At 36.2% G+C, this 26,279-nt stretch overlaps 1 protein-coding gene across 6 annotated transcripts in view; it reads left to right on the forward strand.

Moving 5' to 3' along the window:
- ARMC8 (armadillo repeat containing 8) overlaps window positions 1–26,279 on the forward strand; it is a 143,685-nt gene that overhangs the window by 37,993 nt on the left and 79,413 nt on the right. For 4 of the 6 annotated variants that reach the window (XR_002824863.1, XM_004381437.2, XM_023735997.1 and 1 more), the window contains exons 2-6: window positions 6,987–7,063; window positions 18,250–18,321; window positions 20,162–20,304; window positions 20,409–20,506; window positions 24,456–24,548. Coding sequence is in view for 5 of the 6 variants with exons in the window: in XM_004381437.2 (XP_004381494.2) it covers window positions 6,987–7,063; window positions 18,250–18,321; window positions 20,162–20,304; window positions 20,409–20,506; window positions 24,456–24,548 (483 nt within the window). In the remaining variant the exon portion in view is untranslated. Of the gene's footprint in view, window positions 1–6,986; window positions 7,866–18,249; window positions 18,322–20,161; window positions 20,305–20,408; window positions 20,507–24,455; window positions 24,549–26,279 lie in introns of all 6 variants that reach the window. The other 2 variants (XM_023735998.1, XM_023735999.1) reach the window with 2 other exon arrangements.

The following is a 26,279-nucleotide window of genomic DNA, read 5'->3' on the forward strand; positions in this document are numbered from 1 at the left end:
TGAAACTTTGCTGAAATCTTCTATTAGATCCAGTAGTTTTCTTGTGGATTCTTTGGGGTTTTCTGTGTATCAGATCATATCATCTGCAAATAAAGATACTTGGACTTCTTCGCTACCAATTTGGATACCCTTTATTTCTTTTTCTAGCCTAATGCTCTGGCTATGACCTCCAGCACAATGTTGAATAATAGTGGTGATGGAGGGCATCCTTGTCTGGTTCCCGTTCTCAAGGGGAATTCTTTGAAAGTCTCTCCATTTAGGATGATGTTGGCTGTTGGCTTTGTGTAAATGCCCTTAATTATGTTGAGGAATTCCCCTTCTATTCCTATTTTGTTGAGCGTTTTTATCACGAATGGGTGTTGGACTTTGTCAAATGCCTTTTCTGCATCGATTGATAAGATCATGTGGTTCTTGTCTTTTGTTTTATTTATGTGATGGATTACCTTCATTATTTTTGTAATGTTGAACCATCCCTGCATATCTGGTATGAATCCCACTTGATCATGGTAAATTATTATTTTTTCTTTAATATGTTGCTGAATTCTATTGGCTAGAATTTTGTTGAGGATGTTTGTGTCAATGTTCATGAGGGATATTGGTCTGTAATTTTCTTTTTTTGTGGAGTCTTTACCTGGTTTTCGTATCAGGGTTATCCTGGCTTCATAGAATGAGTTTGGGAGTATCCCATCCTTTTCTGTGCTCTGAAATACCTTTGGAAGAAGTGGTGTTATCTCTTCTCTGAAAGTTTGGTAGAATTCTCCAGTGAAGCCATCTGGGCCAGGGCTTTTTTTTGTTGGGAGTTTTTTAATAACCCTTTCAATCTCTTCTTTTGTTATGGGTTTATTTAGTTGTTCTACCTCTGTTTGTGTTAATTTAGGTAGGTAGTGAGTTTCTAGAAATTGGTCCATTTCCTCTAGGTTTTCAAATTTGTTAGAGTACAGTTTTTCATAGTATTCTGTTACGATTCTTTTAATTTCAGTTGGGTCTGTTGTGGTATCACCTATCTCATTTCTTACACGGGTTATCTGCTTCCCCTCCTGTTTTTCTTTTGTCAGTTTGGCCAATGGTTTATCAATTTTGTTGATCTTTTCAAAGAACCAGCTTTTGGACTTGTTAACACTTTCAGTTGTTTTTCTATTCTGTATTTCGTTTAATTCTGCTCTAATTCTTATTATTTCCTTCCTTCTGGTGCCTGAGGGCTTCTTTTGCTGCTCTCTTTCTGCTTGTTCCAGTTGTAGGGTTAATGTTTTGATTGTGGCCCTTCTTTTTGGATGTGTGCATTTATTGCTATGAAGTGACCTCTGAGCACTGCTTTTGCTGTGTCCCAAAGGTTCTGATAGGATGTGTTTTCATTCTCATTTGAATCTATGAATTTCTTTATTCCATCCTTGATTTCTTCTATAACCCAGTGGTTTTTGAGCAAGGTGTTGTTCAGTTTCCATGTGTTTGATTTTTTTTCCTTGCTTTTTGTGTTGTTGATTTCTACTTCTATGGATTTATGGTCATAAAAGATGCTTTGTAATATTTCGATGTTTTGGATTTTGTTAAGGCTTACTTTGTGGCATAATATGTGGTCTATTCTGGAGAATTCTGTGTGTGTTGGAAAAGAAAGTATATTTGGCTGCAGTTGATTGCAGTGTTCGGTATATGTCTATGAGATCAAGTTGGTTGATGTAGCATTTAGAGCTTCCATGTCTTTGTTGAGCTTCTTTCTGATGTTCTGTCCTTCACCGAAAGTGGCGTGTTGAAGTCTCCTACTACTATTGTGGAGCTATCTATCTCTCTTTTCAGTGCTGTTAGAGTTTGTTTTATGTATTTTGGAGCCCTGTCTTGGGTGCATAAATATTTATTATAGTTATGTCCTCCTGATGTATTGACCTTTTAATCATTATATAGTTCCCTTCCTTATCCTTTTTGGTGGATTTTACTTTAAAGTCTATTTTGTCAGAGATTAATATTGCCACTCCTGCTCTTTTTTGAATGTTGTTTGCTTGATATATTTTTTCCCATCCTTTGAGTTTTGGCCTGTTTGTGTCTATAAGTCTAAGGTGGGTCTCTTGTAGGCAGCATGTAGACAGATCAGGCTTTTTTATCCAATCTGGCTCTCTCTTGTCTCTTTATTGGTGCATTTGGTCCATTTACTTTCAGTGTAATTATTGATAGGTATGAGTTTAGTGCTGTCATCCTGATGTCTCTTTTTGTGTGTTGTTCATAGTTTCTCTGTTCCCCTTAATTTTCTGTGCTTGATTGTTTCTCCTCATGTATTTTTTTTCATCTTTTTCATTGTTGTTGATTTTGTATTTGCTGAGTCTTTATATTTTTCAATTTTTTTAATTTTGATTTGTAGGATTGTTAGTTTCCTTTGTGGTTACCTTAATATTTACCCCTATTTGTCTAAGTTTATACCAGTCTTTTTATTTCTTTATATCGCCTTTACTTCCCCTCCATATGAAAAATCTGTCTGCATTTTTTAAGTCCCTCTTTTTTGTTTTAATGTTGTCCTTTTTTTACATATTGATATCTCTGTTTCCCTATTTCAATGTTTTAGCTTTGATTTATTTTCAACTTCCCTATCTGTGTCGGTATCTGGTTGCTCTGTCATGTGTTCTAGTCTTGGGTTGTTATCTGATGTTACTGATTTTCTAACTGGAGGACTCCTTTTAGTATTTCTTGTAATTTTGGTTTTGTTTTTGCAAATTCCCTGAACTTCTGTTTATCTGGAGATGCCCTTATTTCACCATCATATTTGAGAGACAGTTTTACTGGATATATAGTTCTTGGCTAGCAGTTGTTTTCCTTCAAGGCTTTATATATGTCATCCCATTGCCTTCTTGCCTGCATGGTTTCTGCTGAGTAGTCCAAGCTTATTCTAATTGACTCTCCTTTGTAGGTGGCTTTTCTTTTATCCCTAGTGCTCTTAAAATTCTCTCTTTATCTTTGGTTTTGGCAAGTTTGAGTATAATGTGTCTTGGTGACTTTTTTTTGGGGATCTACCTTATGTGGGTTTCGATCAGAATCTTGGATAGATCTTCTCATCTTTCACGATATCAGGGAAATTTTCTGTCAACAAATCTTCAATGCTTTTCTCTGTATTTTCTGTTATCCCCCCCTGTTCTGGTACTCCAGTCACTCATAGGTTATTTCTCTTGACAGAGTCCCACATAACTCTCGGAGTTTAAACCTTTTCTTGAGTTCTTATAATAGTGGTCTTATACAATGTTTGTCCTTCTGTGGCTGACTAAATTCACTCAGCATGATGCCTTCCATATTGTTCCATATTATGTTTCACAGCTTCATTGTTGTTCTTTATCGTTGTGTAGTATTCCACCATGTGAATATACCATAATTTGTTTATCCATTTGTCTGTTGATGGGCACCTAGGTTATTTCCATCTTTTTGCTATTGTGAGCAGTGCTGCAGTGTGACAGCTCTTATTTCTCTAGGGGAGCCAGGCTCTTAACCACTGCGTCACCAAGCCTCCTATGTCTTCCTTAGTGCCTTGCACATAGTAGATGCTCAGTTAGTGCCTGCAGAATTGACTGAACCAGGCACAGGGCAGTAAAGAGAGTTACTGTTTGTGGGTGGAATATGTGTTTGAGATAATGATCTTAAGCCTAAGTACATTTTTTTAACCACGTTGACAATTAAGAGATGTAGCACTGTGGGGAGGGAGTGCAGAGGGTAACAGTAAACTCAAACACCAGTCCCTGGATAGGAGGGAGACCAAAGGTCTCAGGTGCTCAGAAGAGCTTACTGTTAGAAAGCCAGGAAAACACATGTACTCAAATAGAGTGACAGAACTCACCATTTTGTATTTTAAGAATACTTTTTTTTTTTTCGGTTTTACCATGGCTTTTGCTCTTGGTACATTGTTTCTTATTTTTAAATATAATTTTATTTATTTTGTTGTTGTTATTGAGAATATACACAGCCAAACATACACCACTTCAACAGTTTCTACATGTACCATTTAGTGACATTTAAGTACATTTTTTGCGTTGTGTAACCATTCTCACCCTCCTTTTCTGAGTTGGTTCTTCCCCATTAACATAAACTCACTGCCCCCTAAGATTCCTGTCTAATCTTTTGAGTTGCTGTTGTCAATTTGATCCCATGTAGATAGTTCTTAAGAGCATAATGCTCAAGGCAGACACTTTTTACTAGTTAAGCTAAACCACTATTTGGTTTTAAGAAGTCTTAAGGGGACATTTTCAGCCCAAGGTTTAAAGATTATCTCAGGGCAGTAGTTTCGGGGTTCATCCAACCTACATGGCTCCAGGAAGTCTGCAGTCAGTGAGCATTTGAAATTCTCTTCTGAATTTCCACTCTTTTGATCAGGATTCTTCTGTGGAATCTTTGATCAAAATGTTCAGTAATGGTAACCGGATACTATCCAGTTCTTCCGGTCTCATGGCAAAGGAGGCAGTTGTTCATTGAGGCAGTTAGCCACAGATTCCATATCTGCCTCCTATTCCTGACTTTCTTTCTTCCTCTGTTGTTCCAGGCAAAAAGAGACCAATTGTTGTGCCTTGGATGGCTGCTTACTAGTTTTGAAGACCCCAGGCATTATGCGTTGAACTAGGAGTTAGAACAGAAGCACTAAATATGTTATTAGGCCAATTGACTGGGATGTCCCATGAAACCATGACCCGAAACCTCCAAATCGAGAAACCAAATCCCAGGATGTTTTTGGCTGTTCATAAGCAGCCTCAGCAGCTACTCTGTTGTTGTTGTTGTATATACATATTATCACAAAACTTTTTCCAGTTCAACTTTTTATAGGTGTGCAGCTTATTGACAGCAATTAACAGTAATCAACTGTGCAACCCTACCCTTAATCAGTGTGATATTTCCATCACCATTAACTCCCTCTTTCCCTCACCCTTCCACCTCTGGTAAACACTGTTCTCTACACGTTTGCCTTTTTCTTGTCTTTTTATATAAGTGCGGTCACATAATATTTGTCCTTTTGTGATTGATTTATTTCACTGAGCATAATGTCTTCAGCTCCTTCCATGTTGTAGCACGTATCAAGACTTCATTTCTTCTGCTGGCTGAGTAGTATTCCATTGTATATGTGTACCACATTTTGTTTATCCATTCACCCATTGCTGAGCATTTAGATTGTTTCCACCTTTTGGCTATTGTGAATAGCGCAGCAAGGAACATTGGTGTAGAAGTCTCTGTTTGAGTCTCTGCTTTCATGTCTGTTGAGTTTATACCTAGGAATGAAATTGCTGGGTCATGTGATAGTTCTATTTTTAGTTTTTTGAGGAGATATATTGTTTCTTGATGTATTTGTATAGTTGTTTGCATCCCTACTTAACATTTGACAATCTGGCATCTGGGTAAGATCATGAGAAGCCATCATTTGTAAACCAAAGGATTGGGACAGATAAATTAAGAGTCCTTCTAACTGTGATTCTGTTATTTTGAGAGTAAATGTAGGCTTTCAAGCTCAAGGAAAACAGTTCCTGTTAACAAGTGCTTTAATGGTACCCTGGTGGGGCAAGAATTTCCGTCAGTTCTGCTTGTTTGCTTTCACTGTTTGGTCTTTATAAATGCAGTGCATTCCAAAAGTGGGTATTTGAGTTGCCTACGGGGTTATGAGGATATTTTGGTAACAAGCTCTTAATATGAAAATGTGCTTTAATTTTGGATAACTAGATTGTCCGGGAACTAGAGTTTATACAGTTCTTGTTCAGTGTTACTTTTGATAACTCAGAAGTTTAGGCTGGCATTGCATCTTGGCAACTTACCTACTAGCCCTTTTATTGATTCAGGGTTCTGGGTAAACTGGAAAGTTATTTCTTCCTCCCTATAATAATTTATTGCCAATAGGTAACAGTTCATAAGCATATTCTAGCAGGCATCAGAAAGAAAGAACAAGGAACAAAATTCCTTTTTCTCTGGTTTTTAAACATACATTTTTTGTTTTTAAAAATGTTAAGTATTGAAAATTAAATGTAAAAATTAAATGTTGCCAAAAAAAAAGTATTACAAGAGTTAACATACAGAGCAAACGCCACAGTACAAATAACGGAGATAAATGTCTCCCCTTGTTCTTAAGCTATAACTCTCCACTTTACCCATCCTTGTCCACTTCAGACTAAATAGCTTTGCTGGACCTGATAAATCATCCTAACCCTTAGTTGTTTCTTCCTCATAGAAAGTCTAACAACTCCTTGGTTGTGGTTTTATTCTTTACTTGTGCCTGCTTCATTGCATCATTCTGAGGTCCTTCCTCTTGCACCCAGACTACCCCTTGTCGACTGTTACATGAAGTCCTCACCTTTTTTTCCTTGGCTGAGAGCCAGATTTTCTTTCCTTTAGTGGGTACAAACAGAAGCAACATTCCTATCTATTATTTATACATATATGACATCCAGCAGTTAGTAATTAACAAACTTAGCTTGCTTCTTAAAACATATGCCCAGTTCTTCTGTTGACAAAGCTAGCAGGGCTCACCACAAAGGTCCCACTGTCTCATTAGATTTTTGGTAAGAACTGGGTGTCTCCCTTCTTTCTCATCATACTATTTGTCTTGTCACAAGCTTTTCTCAGAATGAATTAATAATTTATTTACAAAAATGTACTTAATCTTTTTCCCTATGATTCTAACTTTTAAGTGAATAAAATTATTATATGTGTCTTAATTATGTTGATTTCTGAAACTCTTTTGCCAATTTCAAAGCATTGTAGAACTTGTAGTACTTTCGAATTTTAAAAATTGGATGTTCTTAGAAAAATATTGATCTTTGGCATCTTGAACTGAAAGAACATTGCAGTTTTCAACTATTTTAATACCTGAGAGAGAGAAATCACTATTTAATATTGCATATTATAAGAAGGCATATAATAAGTATTCCGTAGAAATTTTAATGCATCTGCCTTAAGTTAGAATATATAGCTATTGATGTGGGTAATGCTGTGAATTTGTGATGTGCATGGCTTCAGATGTCATAATTTTTCCCCCCACTTTCTAGGAAGTAACAGCTAGCAGTCGCCACTATGTTGACAGGCTATTTGACCCTGATCCCCAGAAAGTTCTACAAGGTGTCATGTAAGTAGTATGTATTTAAGAGTCTATCAAAAAGTTATTTGTTTTCATGTTTGAATCTGCCAAATATAATTATTAAAATGCAGGATTATAATTTTTTTCTTCCATTTGGCTTCTTTTTGGAAAGACTCCTTTACATTCATGATAACTTTAATATTGTAGTGTAAGGCTTGCCTGTTGAATAGTTGTTAATCTACATGGTTAGTTTCATTTTTTGTAGAATACTTGCTTTACATTAAAAAATATGTTTCCTTTGGAGAATGCTTTTGCTACTTTAATATCCAACAAAAGCAAGAGAATAAAATTGATGATCTTTTATAATTGAAAAGGGATGGGAAAATAGGTCATTAGAGTTTGTGTGGTTAACTCAACGGTCTGTAAGGTTTGAGTCTCCTAGTGATGTTGTAGATATCAGAATGTAAATAGCAATCATTAGAAAATTTAAATAAACTCTTGATAACCGAAATGTCTCCCTTTTCTCGAAATCTTTCTCATATTTTTAATGAGAGGAAACATTTTTAAGCAACATACCTGAGGTGATTATGCTTTAAAACAGTTAAGTGGGCAGGTGGGATAAGATTTCAAGTGATTGAAAGATGAAGCCCCTCTCTTTTTGAGAGGAAAACTCTTCTCTCTTTTTCCTTGAACACCTTAGTTCTGAGGAAGAAACCCTAGCTGCTGCCACAGCCCCATGTAGCAGGGTTGGAGGACAGTGAGCGTCCACAGGCCTGAACTCACCAGGGGAAGAAGGACTCAGAAAAGGGTCAGGATGAGATGCATTTGGGGTAACAGTGAGGACACATAAGTGAGTCACTTTCTTCTTCCCTTACCCTGTCAGTGTTATCAGCCAAATAGTACCCTAAGTTGAACTCTTGCTTAACCATAGCAAGATTAGGGTGCTTTGTTTACAGAAGATTCTGTTGACTGCAATTCTTTTTCAAAGCCAAAAAAAAAGAAAGGGCTTTGTAGAAAGAATGTCTTGGATATGTGAGTTTGTAAACGGGAGGCAAGATAAAAGTGAATAAGGCTGCTTGGCTTTTGAAATTGAGCTGGAAGGGAAGATGAAGAGCTGGATAGAGGCTCCCCTGGGGATACCTGACACCTTATCTTCACATTTTCTCAGTTTACAGAAACAACAGGAGATGATATGTCTTGTTTTCTCATTGTGTTAATACTGCTTTTGTCCCCTTAACTAGGAGACTTTCTACCAATTTAATTAGCTCCTTTTTAGACTAGTTTGATTATTACCAGGAAAAGTGGTATTAAATCCATCTGCTAAATAAATCAATTTGGGTTGTACCTACACACGCAGATTAGTTGAGAGGATAGGTTTAATTTAACACTCCTCCTTAAGATAGGCAGACGTTCTTCACACACAGCCAGATAGCTCTGTGTATAGCTGCATCCTAAATATCACTTAAGATTTGTCAATAAATAGTGTAGTTGAAAATGTCAGACTCATAAAGTGTTCAATAAATGATAATAGTAGATGATGATGTTAATCCTTATTATTATTACTATTACTGTTAATACAGTTGTTACAGGAAAAGCTACATTTATCAATCAAGGATTCTGTGTGATAGAGTTGTATTTTGAGTTGTATCTGATATGAGTAGTTAATTCAATTGCTACTTGGAGAAATTTTTTCATTTACCAAAGAAGACTAGTGTCTCAAAAGTTGACAGAATATCAAACAAAGGATAAAAGAACATTGGGAAAAGTATATTATAACAAAGCTGTAAACGTGTAGTTTGATAGCCTTAAAACCAAAACCAAAGCCATTGCTGTCGAGTCAAGTCGATTCCAGCTCATAGTCACCCTGTAAGACAGAGTAGAACTGCCCCATAGGGTTTCCAAGGAGTGAGTAGTGGATTTGAACTTACGACCTTTTTGGTTAGCAGCCAAGCTCTTAACCAGTGTGTCACCTGGGCTCCAGTGCCTCTTAAAAAATTAAGTCTCAGATATACTTAGCTGTCGCTAGATAGGTAAGAAAAGTTTTTTTTGTGAGGGGATAGTGGAGTGGAAAGAACATGGGTTTATGGTTTTAACATTTCCTAGTGGGGTCCCTTCCTAGCTGTGTACTTAGACAAGCTACTTAATTTCCCTGAGCCTCAATCTTGCATCATCTGTAAGGGGAAAAATAGTACTGCCCTTCTTGTCAGGTGGTTGTTAAGTTTTTTTTTAAAAAAAGAAGTCAAAGGAAAACTCATTAAAAAAATCAAACAGATAAAACAATTTAAACTGAAGGAGAAGAGGAAGAGTGGCTAGAATTCTTGACTTGGACAAGAGAATATGAGTGATAATACTTATGATTGCTATTTATAATACTAAAATTTGTTTATAGTTTGAAAACGACAGATCATCTTTTCACTTGACTTCAGAGCAGAGGCGACCTCGTATGTGTAGTGTGATTGCCCCAGATAGAAATTTATTCTTTCTGACCTAATTCTGTCCTGAACTTCGTCACTGTCTGAAAATTTGGAGATTTATTTAATTAATAAGGCTTTCTTTCAAAATGCAGATATGTTTAGGAAGTTTTAGCAGTGATTCTCAAAATGATTTGGATTTTGTAGATCTGAGGAAGGTCTGAGAATCTGTATTTTTTCATAAACATCCAGATGGTTCTGCACATGTGTCACAGACTGCACTTCAAAATCCAGTTGCTTCCTTCCTGAAGTAGTTGATTTGGGTGCATGAATCATTTACTAAACAGCATGACAGAGAAGTGCAGTGGAGGATTTAGGGTAGCTTGATGGGAGTCCTTTGCTCTGAGAACAAGCAACATCAGACCACAGGGTGAATCTAGGATGCAGGATCGTACCAGTCAGATACCAACTTAAGAAATGAACTCTCAAGGACTGTACAACAGGGAACCAGAGAGGTTAATCTGTAAATGACAACAACATGAGAACAATAAAAGAGGGAATTAACGGTGTAGGTATAGAATCTTCTAATGGAGTGGAAGGCAAGGCGATACTAAGTAATAATAGACTGGTTCAAACCTAGGAAGATAAGGATAGATTTCAAGGTAACCGCAAAGAAAGTTAACAAACCTACTTATCAAAATAAAGAAGAAAAACAAAAAGTCTCAGTAAAAACAAAATCTACAAAAACAAAAGAAATGAAAAAAAATCCACAAACAAAAGGAATTCAGCACAGGAGAGTAAGAGGATCAAAGAAAATGTCAGCACCACAAAATATCCAAATTGAAGAGACACTAAAGAATTTACAGCTGGCTTTAACAACAAGCCAATCGGAGTTTTATCATTTTTCTAGTTGTATTAAGTTTTATTTTTCTCAGTAAAGACTGTGAACTTACAAAACACAATAGACTGGCAGAAAAAAACAAAATCAAAGAAACTGAAAGTGAGTAATGAGTTTTCGCCATGATCTGTAACTGATTTACTACTCAGTGAGTTACAGCCATAGCCCTACCCATAGAGGGAACTTCTTTGTAGATAACCCACATAAAGGACCATTTCACCTAGTCAGTGTGTATCCCCATATTCAGAAACCACCTTAAGCATCAAAACTGCTTAATTTCAGTTGTTTAAGAGTGGGGAGTTATCTAGAAATAATTTTTTGTTAGTAGTATAATATTTAACACAGACTTGAAAGGTTTATCGTATCAAAGGTTTAGTTACAGAATCAAGTCCTTTTCTATGAAAGAGCAGAGTTTCAAATGCATAACTGAATAGAAGATTATTAGGTACAGAATAAGATATGAGCAGAGAGAAGAGGGAAGTCACTTGTGTAGGTCATAAACTATAGCATTTGCAGCTATAACAGAGAGTAGGTATATCCGAAAAACTATCCTAAATTGCAAATTGTGAGCTTCCTGTAGTGTGGAGATCTTAAAACAGTTGCAAGATAGTTTTTGGTGAAGCTACTATATAGTATTGATTCAACCTTGTTAAATCTTGTAGTTGAAGACAAGTAACTATTCAGTGGTTTTTGTATATTGTCGAAGCTGCTTAAGCACTGTGGTTTTTGAACTTGTCTAAATTAGCGCACCAGATTTGGTTTTCACATTAGTAGTTCTCAGTGAGAAGAGCAGCAGATATTCCTGTGTTTTTGTTGAAATACAAAAGATGATATAAGCAAACATGACTGGCTTTGTAGTTTCAAAGTTGAATAGAATCAGAAAGCTAGGCTAGACCCTCTGTTGAACTCAGTTGGGTAATTATGGATACTGTAGAACTGTGTGGTTTTCACCACATATCCATGCCTAAAAAGTCTCTTCTGAAATATTTTAATGTATTGATGAAACAAGTTTATTTTGGTAATGACTACTCAGTTTTCTGGTTCTAGGAAATTATATGCCTCTGGTTTTAGCAGAATATAGGCAGCTTCCATTTTCTTGCATGAGCTAAAGATATAAGCTCCCACAAAACGATGCCTTTGGTTTTTGAGAATTTTTAAATGAAAGCGTTAAGATACTTCAGAAGTGATATCCTAAAACAGAAATACCATTTCTTCTATTTTTCTCTCCTAATACTTTTAATCTGTTACTTTTAAAAGTGTTATGGGCGAATATATACTGAGATGACTTTATTACCCAGTGTAATGGCATGAATCTGAGATTTACTTGTTGAAAACTTTGTATTCTGAGGCAGAATTGAGTCACAGAATTATGATTAATAGGATGGCAAGATGCTCCACAAATTATTAGATCAAACTGACATAACTCTGTGTGTGCCTGTGTGTGTGTGTGTGTGTGTGTAGTATTAACCTTGAACATCAAGAATAAATGTATTTGTAATCATGTGTGTATATATCTCTTCATATTGTATAAACCACTTAACTGTATGCTGCCATATTATTTCATAATGTTCTAACACATTTTTTAATATTCTTTGGAATGATTGAGTCTACTCTGCATCCCACTGAATGTGCACTCTACTTAGCTGTTTCTTAACAAGGAGAATGTAGTGGAAATATTCTTTGGAATGATTAAATATATAGAAAATATTTATTAATTTTCTGAAAAATATTTTGGCTTATTAAATTACACCTTTCATCATTTTTGGAGAATGTAAGTTGATTTGTAATCATCTATTGATAAAACAAAGAGTTAAATATAAAAATTATCCTAATTTCTGAGCTAGTATTTAATTTTCCAAATTACATATTCATTTATTGTCACTAAGGAGACATAAGATTATTATTTATACTAAACTTTTCATGATTTTATACAAATCAGAACTGTATCTGAAACTATGTACATTCTAAAAATCGACACCACAGGGTAATTTATTTATAAGAATGAACTAAATTACTGCCAATCCTCGGTTGTTTTCAATTTATATGTATAGTAGATGCACAATAAATGCCTGAGTTGAATTGAGTTCAACTACAGTATAGATTTCTTAGGTGCCTCCTGAATAAAAGCTGTATGTTAAAAATAACTTTAACTAACTGGCAGTTCACATATGGCAATGGTAATTTTAATCGGAAAATGAATATACCTCATTCCCTAACCCTGCTGGATAACAAAAAGTTTGCTGTACTTGGATGCTTGGATGTTATACATTCTCCAAAAAGAACATCATAATAATTACAATTATAGGGACAGAACAGTGAGTATGTTTGTAGTTTTCAAAGTCCAAATACTCTTATAAGTTGTTTATCATGTCACCTTATTCTGGCTGTCTAGCAATATGTATTTTCTCCTATTTTATGGATGAATTTCTCATGAACAGTGAGTTTTCATAAGTAGATCAAACTTTATACTCAGATTGTAGTTTTCAGTATCCAGTACTTTTTGGCTACTTCACACCAATTAGAGAATGAATGTTCAGTACAATATTCTAAACAAAAGCTTCTTCAGGTAAGTGAAAAGTATTACTGTTTTAAAATGAAAATCATATAGTTGATCTTCAGCTTGGGGCTCCAACCTTCAATACTTTCAAAGATAAATTTGTTTTTCTTAGATGACATTAGGATTTCAGTTAAAATATATGCTACTTTGACTTTAGGAATAAATACACCTATACTTGATTGACTGGAACTTTGTTTCTCCAGCAGGTTTAGATCCCAATTCTTTTTTTCCTTTTCCTGCTATTTTAATAGCAAAGTGTAATGGGGGAGTGTTAATTACCACAGTAAAACAATTTCCTGTCTTTCTTAGTTTTGATTACTATCGTGATGCTCTGATTTAGACACATGCTGTAGAAGGCACAGTACATGTTATTTTAATAGCAATGCCCTTTTTCTGTACTAGACTAAAATTAATCTGTTTCAGAGCAAAGAAAGGAAGTAGAAAGATTAGCCTCTGTGTAAAAGTGGGCACCTCTTAAGTCTGTTTATTAGTGGGCAAATTTAAAATTCTAGCTAGATTTTAGCTGAAAATATTCCTTGACAAATTCATATTTGTAGCATCTTAATTGGCTCCTCTTCTCCCATCCCCAAAGAGTGGGATATCTCAAGGTTTACAATCTGGATAGTCTTATCTCACCTCAAAAATAATCCATTGTGTCTAAAATCAAGATCTTGCTAAAGGATTCCTTCTCTAAGCTTTGTAGTTTTTTCTGTACCCAGACACCCACCCAGAATGTGTCACATACCATATTTCCTGTACCCATCAAGTCATCTTGTTAACTGCTTCCTCAAAACGTCGTTTGTATTAATGATTCCTATGGTTGTCACCTGAATCTGTCTCACATAGCAGATACCTGAATGGATTGATTAATTCATTCAACAAACAGTCATTGAGTGCCTGACAAATGCTGGGCATTGTGTTAGTGTAGGGGTATATAAGGATGAATAACATAGAACTCTGAAGGATCCAAAAGTCTCGTGGAGGAGACAGATAACTAAAGAGACAGTCCACTATAGTTTGCTCAGAGAATGCTGTGATGGTGATAAGCACAGAAGGTCTTGGGACCACAAAGAAGGGGCATCAGTTACTTTGTTGCCTCTCTTGTTCTAATAGTGCCTGCATTCCAGTCCATTCCACATTCAGTTAATCTTCCTTAGTCACTGCTTCCTGCATGTCTTTTCTCTGATCAAAAACATGATTGCTTCTTAATCCATCACCTTTCAGTTTGTCTTTTCTCCCTATCACTTTTCTAATTTTATGTTCCATGCTACCCTAAAGTGAACCTTCTTTTTGATCCAGGCTCCTGTTACTGCCCCGGAAACAAGCAATATTCATTCCTAATATGGTCTTCTGTGAATGGTTTTTCTATTTGTCCTTCCCATCCACTTATCCAAATCCTGACCATTTTCTAAGGTTCATCTTATTTCCTGCCACTGCCTCAAAACCTAGTAAACTTATTTAACATCTACCTTTCTCAACTCTGTAAGCTCTGTATATCAATGTCTTACATTGTTTGAGGTTTTTTTTTTTTTTTTTTTTGTCTTCCCGAGTAAATTGTAAACTCTTTAGATCAGTTGTCTCATTGAATGATGCTTTTGTATCCTTCATAGAGCCTAGCGTATTGCTGAGCTCAGAAACTAATTGCTGAATTTCAGTAGTACATGTAAGGGCATTTTTTCCTAACGTTAAAAGTCAGTAGGCATGAGGTTACATTCCTTTGATCTATTGGGAAAATGATCTTTTTGATTAAAATTAGAAAAGTCTTTATTGTTTACAAAAAAAATGTAAAATTGAAACACAGGAGGAAAAAAAGGAAATATTTATTGAATTCTTTTGTCTTTTTGATCATTTAGTTGTAAAGACCTGTTGTGCTGGAAGTAATGGAAAAAACACTTGGTATAAAAGACATGGGTTGAGACTGACTATCATTTAATATGAGACTGTGAAAAAAGCTCCTAATCTGAATCATAGCATTTGCATCTGTAAAATGGGGTTGATATTACTCAAGGTTGTGATGAAATTAAATAATAGATTTAAAATGCTTTGTAAACTTTAAGGTAATATGTAAACCTTGCATAGTTTTATTGTTGCTCTCATCTTGGGTGATAGTTGTGAGTTTGCATTTTACAAAAATACGGATTTCCAAGTGGTAAGTTTTCTAGAACTACTACTTTTAATGATCCAGTGATAGTAACTTCTCTGAGTTTTCTTCTCACGGGAAGACGGACTTCTATCCTAACAAAGTGATGAGTGTCCTGTGGTAGAGAATACCTAGGAGGCAAGCCTAACCCAGACCTGGGAGTGTCAGAGAGTACTTCTAGAGGGAGTGACATTGGTATCTAAGTTCAGACCTAAAGGATGAGTAAAATTAGCCGGAGCAAAGTATGAGGGAGGGATTAAAGAGATGAGAGAGAGAAAATAGGTACTCTCAGAACTGAAAGAAGCTTCATTTAGCTGGTTGGATGTTGAGTCCCTGCTGCCTCAGGAATTGATTCGTTAGTTCAGGAATTAGCCTAGATTTGCTAAAAATGAATATATGTGATAAGTATTATCTCTTTTGGTATTATCTTATAGAAATGATCAGTTAACATCCCTTTATAATAACATCTGAGTAGAATTTATTTGTTGGGTGTTAGTATCTTTTTCTAGCATAGGTATATTTTAGTTATATACTTATTAGAGCCATAACAAGAATTTTTTTCTTTAGACATTGGTCCATTTTGTTAATTGTGTTCTCTCTAATCAGCGTTTACTATGTAGCTATTGGCTACTTCGTTAAGGCCCAGATCTAGCCTAATTCTTGAACCAAAAGGAAGTAAATTATTAGGAGAATTGGAAAATTGGTTTTGGAGGGTTTTTTGTTTCTTTTTGTCTTAAAAACATTTAATTTGGCATGGTTTCAGATGTCTGGAATGGGCTCAGAAGGTAATGTGGAGATACACCTCATTTCTATTTACTTTGGGAATAATGGGAAGAAATCTGGAGAGATGTAAGGGTTCAGAGTTCCAAGATAGATCACCCAGAATGGCACTTGGCATAGAATAGACTCTCAGCAGCTGTCTACTGAGTTGGTATCCTAGGAGGCAGGAGCCTCGGTGCACAAACCATCTCTCATCAACACTGTGCTTTACCAACCGAGACTTTGGTATCACATAGTTTTATAAATGTGTCAGAACTTGCCAGAAACCTCAGTAAGCTTCATTCAGTTTAGTCTCCATAAACAAAAGAATGTTGCTACTTACCCCTGTAAAGCAGATGAAGGATCTGAGGAGTAGTTTAGAAAGAGGGATCAGGACCAGAAAAAAAGACCTACCCTTGGGCACTGAGATATAATGGAAGAAAAAAACAGGCAATGTGTTTGGTTCAAGACTTATGAAAACGCTATTCAGAAACTTGTGGGGGAAAAAATTTTTTTTCTGCAATAATTGAAAGTGATTGAAGAGAGGCTTAATTATTACCAGAGTTTTTAATGTCAGTGAATCTGGTTGGTTTTGGAAATATATGCTAACTATAACACTCATTTGTTGATTTTTTAAAATAACTTTTTCCCAATTCCCTATTTTCTACAAGACTGCTTTTGCCAGCTATAGACCTTTTTAAGGATTATAACTTTCAAGGGGCAGAAAATTTCTATATGTTATAGAGCTCTGCCACCTGAAAGATGGAAAGTCAAAGGAGATACTCAGTGAGTATCTTAGGGAACTTGTTTTGGGATATGAAAGAATGGGTGAACTAAAAACTTTGAAGCTATATAGCAGTGGTCTTAATGCTGTCAAGACCTAACTTCCCCTTGTTGTAAATATTTTGTAACACTGCTTGTACTCTCCTGAAATTAAATTCATATGCACATGATAATGCACATAATTCCAAAAATAATATGCTGCTTTCCTGCCTGCAATATAAAGGCTAAACCAAAAAAGAAAGCAGTTGATAATATTTCAATATGTAATTGCTTGGGCATGAAACTACACTAGAAAGTTTCATAAAGTAGTATGAATGCAAGAGTTGAAAGTGTGGACTGATGCAAGTATATGGTATTGATAACTCAGATACCATGAGTGCACTTTGTTGGTGATACAGTTTTCTAAAATGAATTACTTTTGATAAAAAGTATAATCTACCTTTAATTTACAGGGCAGATTACAATTCTGAAAAATCCAGTTTTCTTTAAAACTGTGCAAAAAATGCTTTCTGTCCATTTGTAAAACCACAGCCAGGAATTTCTAAGCATTCTCACAAACTCCTGAAATGCCCTTAGGGAGCAATAATGACCCCGCACCGACCCCTGCGCACACACACCTTTGAGAACCGCTGCTGTGTAGAACCATGTAGTGTTCTAGTGTTCTATATTAAGACGGCATTTTATTAGTAGTACTGGGTTTGTTTTGAGCCATTTATTTTTTTCTCCAGATGTCATTTGGGACCAACTATACCTTTGTGAACCTTACTGATAGAGGTACCCTTATTGTGGAATAGGGTTTTGCTCCTGATGAAGTAAAAATCTGTGTGTATCCAGAATAAAAGATATTGGTGAATATGTAATGAATATGAAAGATTTTTCTTATTTTTTAGTCTCTTTCAAAGATAATTGGCTGCTTAAGGAAAAATAGTAACAGTGTATTATGTTGTTTCTAACTCATTTAAAAATAAAATGTATGGCAACAGCAGCACAAAGAACACAAAGAATGGATGTGGAAATGGAAGTATTCTCTTGCAAGGCTCTTATACTATTCACATGAAATGGAATAATATTAATTTAAAATTGGGATAAATGAAAAGATACACATGGGAAATTCTAAAGCAACCACTAAAAAACAAGTAATGAAACAAAACCCAAAGACGTACAGCTAGTAAGACAATAAGGGCAATAAAATGGAATCATAAAAAATAGTCCGGAAGAAGTCAGAAAGAGAAAAAAGAGAGCAAAGCTGTGGTCCCTGAAACAAGGTCAAATATGTTCTGTGGGCTGGTTGCTTATACTCCCCACTCCCAGAGCTGGGAGTGAGCAAGTGACCTATATTCCTTTATATTGAAAGGACTGGTGGTTTTTTGTTTTTGTTTTTTAAAAAAAAAAAAAAAAGAACTCAGTTTTCTTTGTATTAGAAGTCTTTTCCCTGTACTCAGGATGTTTCCCACCTCCTTCCCACGGTACTACTCCCCTGTTGTTCAATTCCCACGGTCACTCCGTACCTGTCCCTATCCTTCTCTAGGACTCCAGGTAAAAAAGAGCCAGTGCTTTCACTTTGTCATTAGCTTTGGTACTTGCCAACCCAGGATGTTGCATACTAAAGATAAAGTGAAATTGGTTTTTTATTTTTCTGTAATATTTCAGCATACTTTGTACCCTTTTCTATTCTCCTGAATTCAGAGACATGAAAAATGCCGTAATTGGAAACAACAAGCAGAAAGCCAACCTCATTGTTTTAGGAGCTGTTCCAAGGTATGTTTGCTGTCACCCCCTTTTGTGCCATTCATACAGAGTTTTTACTCTCAATCAGAAGACGCGTAGTTTTTCTGTTTTGTCGATTTTATTTTTTAAAACTAATGCTTTGAAGTATTCGAAGTAGCTCTTAAAAGTATTAAAGTATGAGAGAATAGAATATGAAGTGAATGCTTCATATCTTGGAAATTGAGGAAGATCGTTGACCTTGCACTAAAAGACTATTTTGGATAGATAAGCTCTGTATACCAACTGAAACTTTCTTCATCATTCTCTCAGAGTCCTGGCAGTTTTTGTGTGATAGGATAATAATGATTTCTTAGGATTCCTCAAGTCCTTTTTTGAAATAAAAAAAATAATAAAGCTTATTTTTTTATTTCTTCTCATGACCTAGTAAGCTTTCTTTTGGCAGGCAGTGCTGATTAGGTAATTTTCTGTTTGCCTTTGCTACTCAGAACTAAGTTTTGTATACAATTGCTGTAAGTTTTTTACTCAGAATTTTTTAATATTTTGGTTTTTTTCTCTTGTCTATTTCCCTTACTTTCTATCTTTTGATACAGGATTAATGGTTTTAATGTTTTTAACATCACTGACCACAAATACTATATACTTTAAACCAAAAACCAAACCCGTTGCCACCGAGTCTATTCTGACTCATAGCGACCCTATAGGACAGAGAAGAACTGCCCCATAGGGTTTCCAAGGAGCACTTTGTGGGTTTGATTGAACTGCTCACCTTTTGGTTAGCAGCCATAGCTCTTAACCACTACACCACCAGGGTTTCCACTATGTACTTTAGTAACCATAAAGGTCTTAGCAGCCTTTCTTAGGGGATTAGTGTTTAATATATATAAATAGTGCTTTAGGGGGAGCCTCAGGGTTCTACCTTAGAACATAAGGGAGATGGTCGTAAGTGGTGAAGGGTTAGGGTTTGGGGAGTAGTTGTTTGTCAAGCTGGGCTGGAGTGGAAATGGGAGGGTCTCCTCATTCTCCAAATGGGAGAATTGTGGAAAGAGAAAAGTTTCCCTCTCTCAAGGAGCTGCACAAGGCTCTGAATAATCCCTCTAGGCTAGACCTCTCTGATCTCTGTGCTACTGCTCTGGACCTTCAGAATCCATTTCTAGACACACCTCCACTTTCCAACCTTTTTACCAATCCTGGCATCAGCTGTCCTCCCCACGGCACTCTCTACTTCTCTTCTGGGTTTGCTAATCTGTTGCACTGGCCACACAGAACTCACAGACCAGAATTACAGTAAAATAGTTTATTGAGGAAGCAACAGGGTACAACTTGGGATCAGAATCAACAGGCTACAACTCAGGATCAGGATCAGGAAGCATGTAGGCAAAGTCTGGAAGGCTCCCCTGAAGTGAAGAGCACATCCCTTTAGGGCAGGTTAGCTCTCTCAGCTTCTCTCGACTGTTCAGGCCTCTTCTCAGCCCCCTCCCGAATATAAGATCCAGCAGTACTTGGCGTTGGGAGTCTTCATATTCTGAAGGGACCCACTCGGAAATGGCAGATAACATGGGCCGTGGTGCTGCTATTTCTACAGAGACCACTTGTGGATAACTGTCAGATTTACAGCTTTGCTAAATTGAGATTATGTGATAGTTCTTTTGTTCAAAGTGAAAGACATTTTTTTCAGATGTTCCTTTATTGAATTAACAGCTAATACAAACTAGTGACCATTTCCTAGAAGGATTCGCATAAGCTTAATCACTCATATCTTGAGTAGTATGTGGGATGTATTGATTGCCTTTTTCTGTCATGTTACTTTTAGCTAATTTACTTTTGTTTAAGTTTTTTAGTCTGTTCTGTTTATCAAATTCCTTCTTTTTAGGTTGTTGTACTTGCTTCAGCAAGAAGCCTCAAGCACAGAGCTGAAAGCTGAATGTGCAGTGGTATTGGGAAGTCTTGCTATGGGTACTGAAAACAATGTTAAGTCTCTACTAGACTGTCATATTATCCCTTCCTTACTGCAAGGTATGTAAGGAACCCATTTTTGCACAAGTGAAGATTAGAGTCAGTTTGCAGTATTTTAAATACTAGTTGAAAGGATGAGTCCCAAATCTGGTTTCTATTAATAGGACTACTGTCCCCAGACCTGAAGTTCATTGAAGCTTGCCTCCGATGCTTACGCACCGTCTTCACCAGTCCTGTCACTCCTGAGGAGCTACTGTACACGGTGAGCTTTAGATGTTTTTGAGTCATCAGTTACATTTCACTAACATCAAACCCTAATTTACTTGCATCTCAGAACTCAACATAACTGTTATGTTATAGAAAGGTCTCAAGAAGTATTTAAGTTCTTGCTTATTTGCAAATATGAAATGTGGTAGGCCATGTAAGGAAGTAAAAGACTTCGAGGAATTTATAAGCTGTTAAAAAAAAAGTCCCATTTTTATCTCTTTATGTGTACAAATTGAGGCAGTATGTTTAATGCTAAGTGAGCAATGGGGAGTTCAGCTTACTTTAGGTTAAAGTCCAGCATAATAGACTTTATAGAGAAGCTAGAATTTGACCTGGGTCTTGAATAATGGATAAGATTTAGTGAAGTGGAGATGAAAGAGGCCATTCTAGGAAGGATCTGTATGAGAGAGAATATGCAGGATGATGGGTCAAATACTTAATCTAATGGGGGAAGGTCCTCAGTATTTTCCACTGGAGAGGTGGACTAGAACCAGCTTGCAAGAGGTTTACTTAACAGGCTGAGCTTAGGTCTGAGAGAGTCCGGAGATCTTCAGAGTCATTCAGTGGTTTTCAAAAGCCTCAAGGATTGCGAGGAGGTCCTTTTATCTCTTGACTATGTGGGACTTTTTTTTTTTTGTGGCATTGTTTACTTTGGTCAAGCTGCGCCTGTTACACCCACATTTGGTGCTACTTTCCCCCACCCACTCCTGGTAACCATCAATGAACATTGATCTCTGGGTATATATCTGTTCTTGTCTTCTTATAAAAGTGGGATCGTAAAGCATTTGTCCTTGTGTGATTGACTTATTCACACAGCATTATGTCCTCTAGATCCATCCATGTTATAGTATGTTTTGTGGACTTGTCCTTGTTCTTTATGGTTGTGTAGTATTCCATTGTGTATATGTACCGTATTTTGCTTATCCGTTCGTCCATTGAAGGACGCTTAGGCTGTTGCTATTTTTTTGCTATCGTGAATAATGCTGCAGTGAACATAGTTGTGCATATGTCTGTCCAGGTCTCTTTTATTAGACCTCTAGAGTATATACCTAGAAATGGGATTGCTGGATCATAAGGTATTTCTATTTCTAGTTTTTTGAGGAAGTGCCATACCATTTTCCCAAATGGTTGTAATGATTACATGGAACTTTCTTAATGAAAATTATCCAGGCCGATGTTTTGTGAACACTTTTATCCATAGCTCACAGTAAGAAATACATTTTACATTGCTAGACTATATACACATGTAAATTTATGTGTTTGTGTATGAATCCTGAAACAGAAGTTTCACAAAACAATTCCTTCAATGTAATGCACTCTGGTTTCTATTATATTCTTTTTTCATTTTTTTAAAAAATGCTGGTTGTGATTCTCTGAGCTAACACAAAGGATCAGAGCGTCAAATCAGACACACATGAATCTTATCCAGAATCAAGCTTTACTAATATTTCAAGAATATAAGCAATCAAGAGACAGAGGCAAAGCAAGTGGGGAGAGGGGACATTTCCAATGGCTCCCTAGTCCTTCCTTCCATCTCAGACACATGCTCCTCTGGCTCAGAATGACACATAAGATCTGTAAGTGTGGCTTGTGGGTAGCCTCACACAGCTGGGAATATCTAAATTATGAAACATCTTGATTTTAATACCTCGGAGATTTATATAGTTTAAATGACATTCTTCAAAGAGGCATGCCTCATAAATCCATAGATTACTACAGTGGTTCTCAAACTTGAGCTTGCCCCAGAATTACCTGAGGGGGCTTGATAAAACACAGATTGCTGGACCCCACCTCCAGAGTTTCTGATCCAGGGAGTCAAGATAAGACCCAAGAATTTGCACTTTTAAGAAGTTTTTTTGGGTGACTCAGATGCTGCTGGTTCAGAGAATCACTGACCTACTGTAAGCAGTCCTGAGCCCGGGACATCCTGTCAAAGCATTCCATAGAGAAGAACTGTCCTTGTAATAAATATCATCAGTGTATTTTCTCTAAGGTCTTGTCATATTCAGAAAGAGATTAAACGAAATTACCTGTCTTCTTTTCTTTACCTTAGAAGCTTCTCCCCCATCCTCAGTCCTATCCAGCGATAGTGGGAGAAATTGATCCTGGCCAGCCAGTTTAACTCCTTCCTCTTCACTCTCACAACTAATTTCATTACCTACTAATTGGTCACGATGCATAATTTGGAAAATTCTGGTCTAGTGCAACTTAACTTTTTTAATACATGAAAAAAATTAAGACTCAGGGAGGTTAAATGAATTTCACAGTGGAGAGTGTCTAAATTATGAAACATCATGATGATTTTGTGCCTCAGAGATTTTATACCACAGAAAGTAGAGAATCTATGAAAGGTGTTGGATGATAAGACAAATGACAGCAGTATTTCAGTGTAATTAACTGACCTCTGTGAGTGGGATTGTGTAGAGGCCACTGTTCTATTAACTCAGGCACTAGAGCCAGGGCAGTCTAGTCAGAATGGCAGACTTCTAATTTGAAATTCCATTTACCAGATGGGTGACTTTGGGCAAATTATGTTTAACTCTTTGCCTGTTTAATCAACTATAAACTGCAGGTGCCCAGCACAATTGGCAGAAAGGGAGCAGGTGTGAAGAAATGGGATGGTGACTGTTGTAACCAAGGAAAAAGAATGAATGTAAGAGCAAAGGAGGAAAGGAAGGAGGTGGAAGTAGCTTTCAGAGCCTCATAGAAGTTTTCTTATTTACCCCCTGATTTGTTTTTTCTGTCTTAGCTGTTACCTGCTTCCCTGTCTTCTGCCAGTGAAACCATTGTTTCCCCTCCCCTCAGTCTCATATTATCCGCTCTTCTTATGAAATAAGTACCTGACTTTCTTTGAGGTTTTTAAGTTTTTCATTTTGTATTTAAACTGCTTGTGACAACACAGAGGGTTATACAAACAAACAAGGGAAGAGATTCTACTGGTAGGGAATTGACATCCTTCTCATTTTCCTACTTAGCTTTTATATATCCCAGGCATTCTTTTCTTTCTAAACAAAACCTCAAATCTTTTTCATTCCAACAGTGATGTTCCTGTGAGTTTCTTTCCTTGTTGCCCTGTTGTCTTTTGTGAGATTTCTCAAAGTGCTATCTGTGGACCAGCAGCATCAGCCTCATTTGGAAGCTCATTAGCATGCAGAATCTTGGGTCTTACCCCAGACCTACTAAATCAGAATCTGTACATTCAGAAGATCCCCTGGGAATTTGTATGTACATTCATACTTCAGAAACAGCTGTAGGACTTGTGAAAGCCTGGTTAAATTAACCAGGATGCTTGAGCTAAGTTTCCTTTCCCATCTGTGGTTCAATTCCTTTTGCTTTCTAAATAAAAAAATTACTGCAGAGCCGTGCAGCAGGATGGGTTGACTCTTGTCTCTTGTCACATGTGGGCTCTAAGTGAGAAGATGCTAATCATATAAACCATCTTGTGCAGATTGAAAATAGCTAACTACGGTCATGGTTAGTGATACTTACTGTAACATCTCAGAGTCCAAATTGTCAAGGTTTGTTTTTATACAATAATTCCTTCCTTAAGCCATTAATTGTTGTATATTTTATTAGTTACCTGATATTTCAGTTTTGAAATAGATTTCTGTAAAGAGTCATATTGAAATTATTTTGTTTTATTGTTGGAATATAGGCTGTTTATGGGAGAGGAAGTGGTAATTTCCTCACTGTTACAAAACAGTGCTGCAACAAATACTTTGTGCATAGGGACATTTTATAAGATGTGGAAGTTGTCATGGATGCCCTATGCTTAGACAGTTTTGATGGCCATGTTACTTTTATTTTGCTATATTCTTTAAAGAGACTTGATTTACTGTTAAGATGAGAGGCTTGACTATGTACCTGCTCATGGAAATATTTTGTCAAGTGTACTCATGGTACCTAAGTTCCTGTTGATGTGCTCTCCTTCCCTTCTACTCCAGGATGCCACAGTGATACCACACCTCATGGTGCTGCTTAGCAGGTCTCGCTACACACAGGAGTACATCTGTCAGATCTTCTCACACTGCTGTAAGGTAAGAACCAGAATAAATATTCTCTAATATGTAGTCTTATATGCCCTCAAAAGATGTGCTTCACTGTGTATCCTTCCAGAGGCAGTCTATGCATACATAAGCAAACCTATGTATTTTTTCCTTTTCTTTTTTTTTAAACAAATGGTAGCATACCGTACATACTGTTCTGCACCTTGCATTTTTCACTTAACATATCTTGAAGGCTGTTCTATGTCAGTACATAAGCAGCTCCCTCATTTTTTTTTAAGCAGCTGCATAGTATTCTACTGTATAGATGTATGATAATTTCTTTAACCAGTCCTCTGTTGTTGGACATTTAGTTTGTTTCCAGTCTTATGCTATTACAAAACAGTGCTGCAACAAATACCTTGTACATAGGGACATTTTATAAGAAGTGGATTTCAAAGATTCTGTGTGTTGTAATTTTACCACATATTGTCTTTTATAGGGGTTGTGCCATTTTATACTCTTACCAGCAGTATGTGATCATGACTGTTTCCTCACACCCTTAGTTTCTATGTTGTTGGAAACTGTTTTAAGCAATCTCATGGAGGAGAAATGGGAGAGAGTCTTCCCTGCTCATGGTTGAGAGAAGTTTTTCTGTTAGTAAAAGGACTAAAACCTAAATTGAAGAGTGCTATGAAGTGTCACTTATTTTGCTTTATAGTTTATATATAAGAGTGTAGTCTTTTGATAACCATGAATGATTATTTGTTTAAGATCTCTCTTTTATGCAATGGGGAGAATCCTGAGTACCAGAAACAGCTAGTGATATGCAAGCAAATGTAAGAGAGGGTGAGATGCACAATTTTGGGAAGAGTATTTAAATGAAATCTTTTTGTTTGTTAAATGTAAAGAAGAGTAACTGGAGTTTAGGAATATAAAGCTTTCATTATTTAGCAAGATGATTTTATAAAGCCTTTTTGTGTTTAATTTTTAAGTCCAACTCCATTCACCAAACAGATACAGTCCCTATGCCAAATGCTTTAATAAGACCAATGTAATAAATTGCCATCTCAGTGCATTGGTTATTTTAGTTAATTGACTGTGGTTACTAAGGAGCATCATATACATACTACATAGGCCACTAATTGTATTACAGTTTAATAAAATGTATTTGCCATTAAAATTATATTGATTACAATTTATTTTTTCTATTGAGTTGAAGCATATTACAATGCTTTATGATTCTCCATGCAAATATTGATTACTTGTACAAATTGGATCCAGAGCTTAGAAGTAGGTGGAATCCGTATTGACTCCATGATATATCCTGGAAATTGTGTTTCTGTGTATTTAATAAAATGTCTGACGTCAGTTTGTATACCTGTATCTTTTGCGTATAAAAATAGAACACAATTCCAGTTAGCCTTTGGAATAGTTTGAATTAAAAATCAGTAGGATTTACTATATGGAATCAATGGTACTACTTAAGAGTTAACAAATGCTAAAGAAATTCCTTAGTCAAAATCCTGTGGAAAAGTAGGAATGGATAAAAATTAAAACAGTTGTTGATCTTCATACATTTCATTCATTTAGCAAATATTTGAGTACCTTTTATGTGCCATCATTGGTATTAGGTATCCAGCAATGAACAAAACAGACAAATCTCTAGTCTCGTGGAGCTTACATTCCAGTGGGAGGAAACAAACACCTAGTAATTTATATAGTTTATGTGGAAATGTTAACTGCTATAGAGAAAAATAAAGCAGCAGAGAAGGGCATAGAGGG

This window comes from Trichechus manatus, unplaced genomic scaffold, assembly GCF_000243295.1.
Source record: "Trichechus manatus latirostris isolate Lorelei unplaced genomic scaffold, TriManLat1.0 scaffold00084, whole genome shotgun sequence".
NCBI classification, from domain to species: Eukaryota; Metazoa; Chordata; class Mammalia; order Sirenia; family Trichechidae; genus Trichechus; species Trichechus manatus.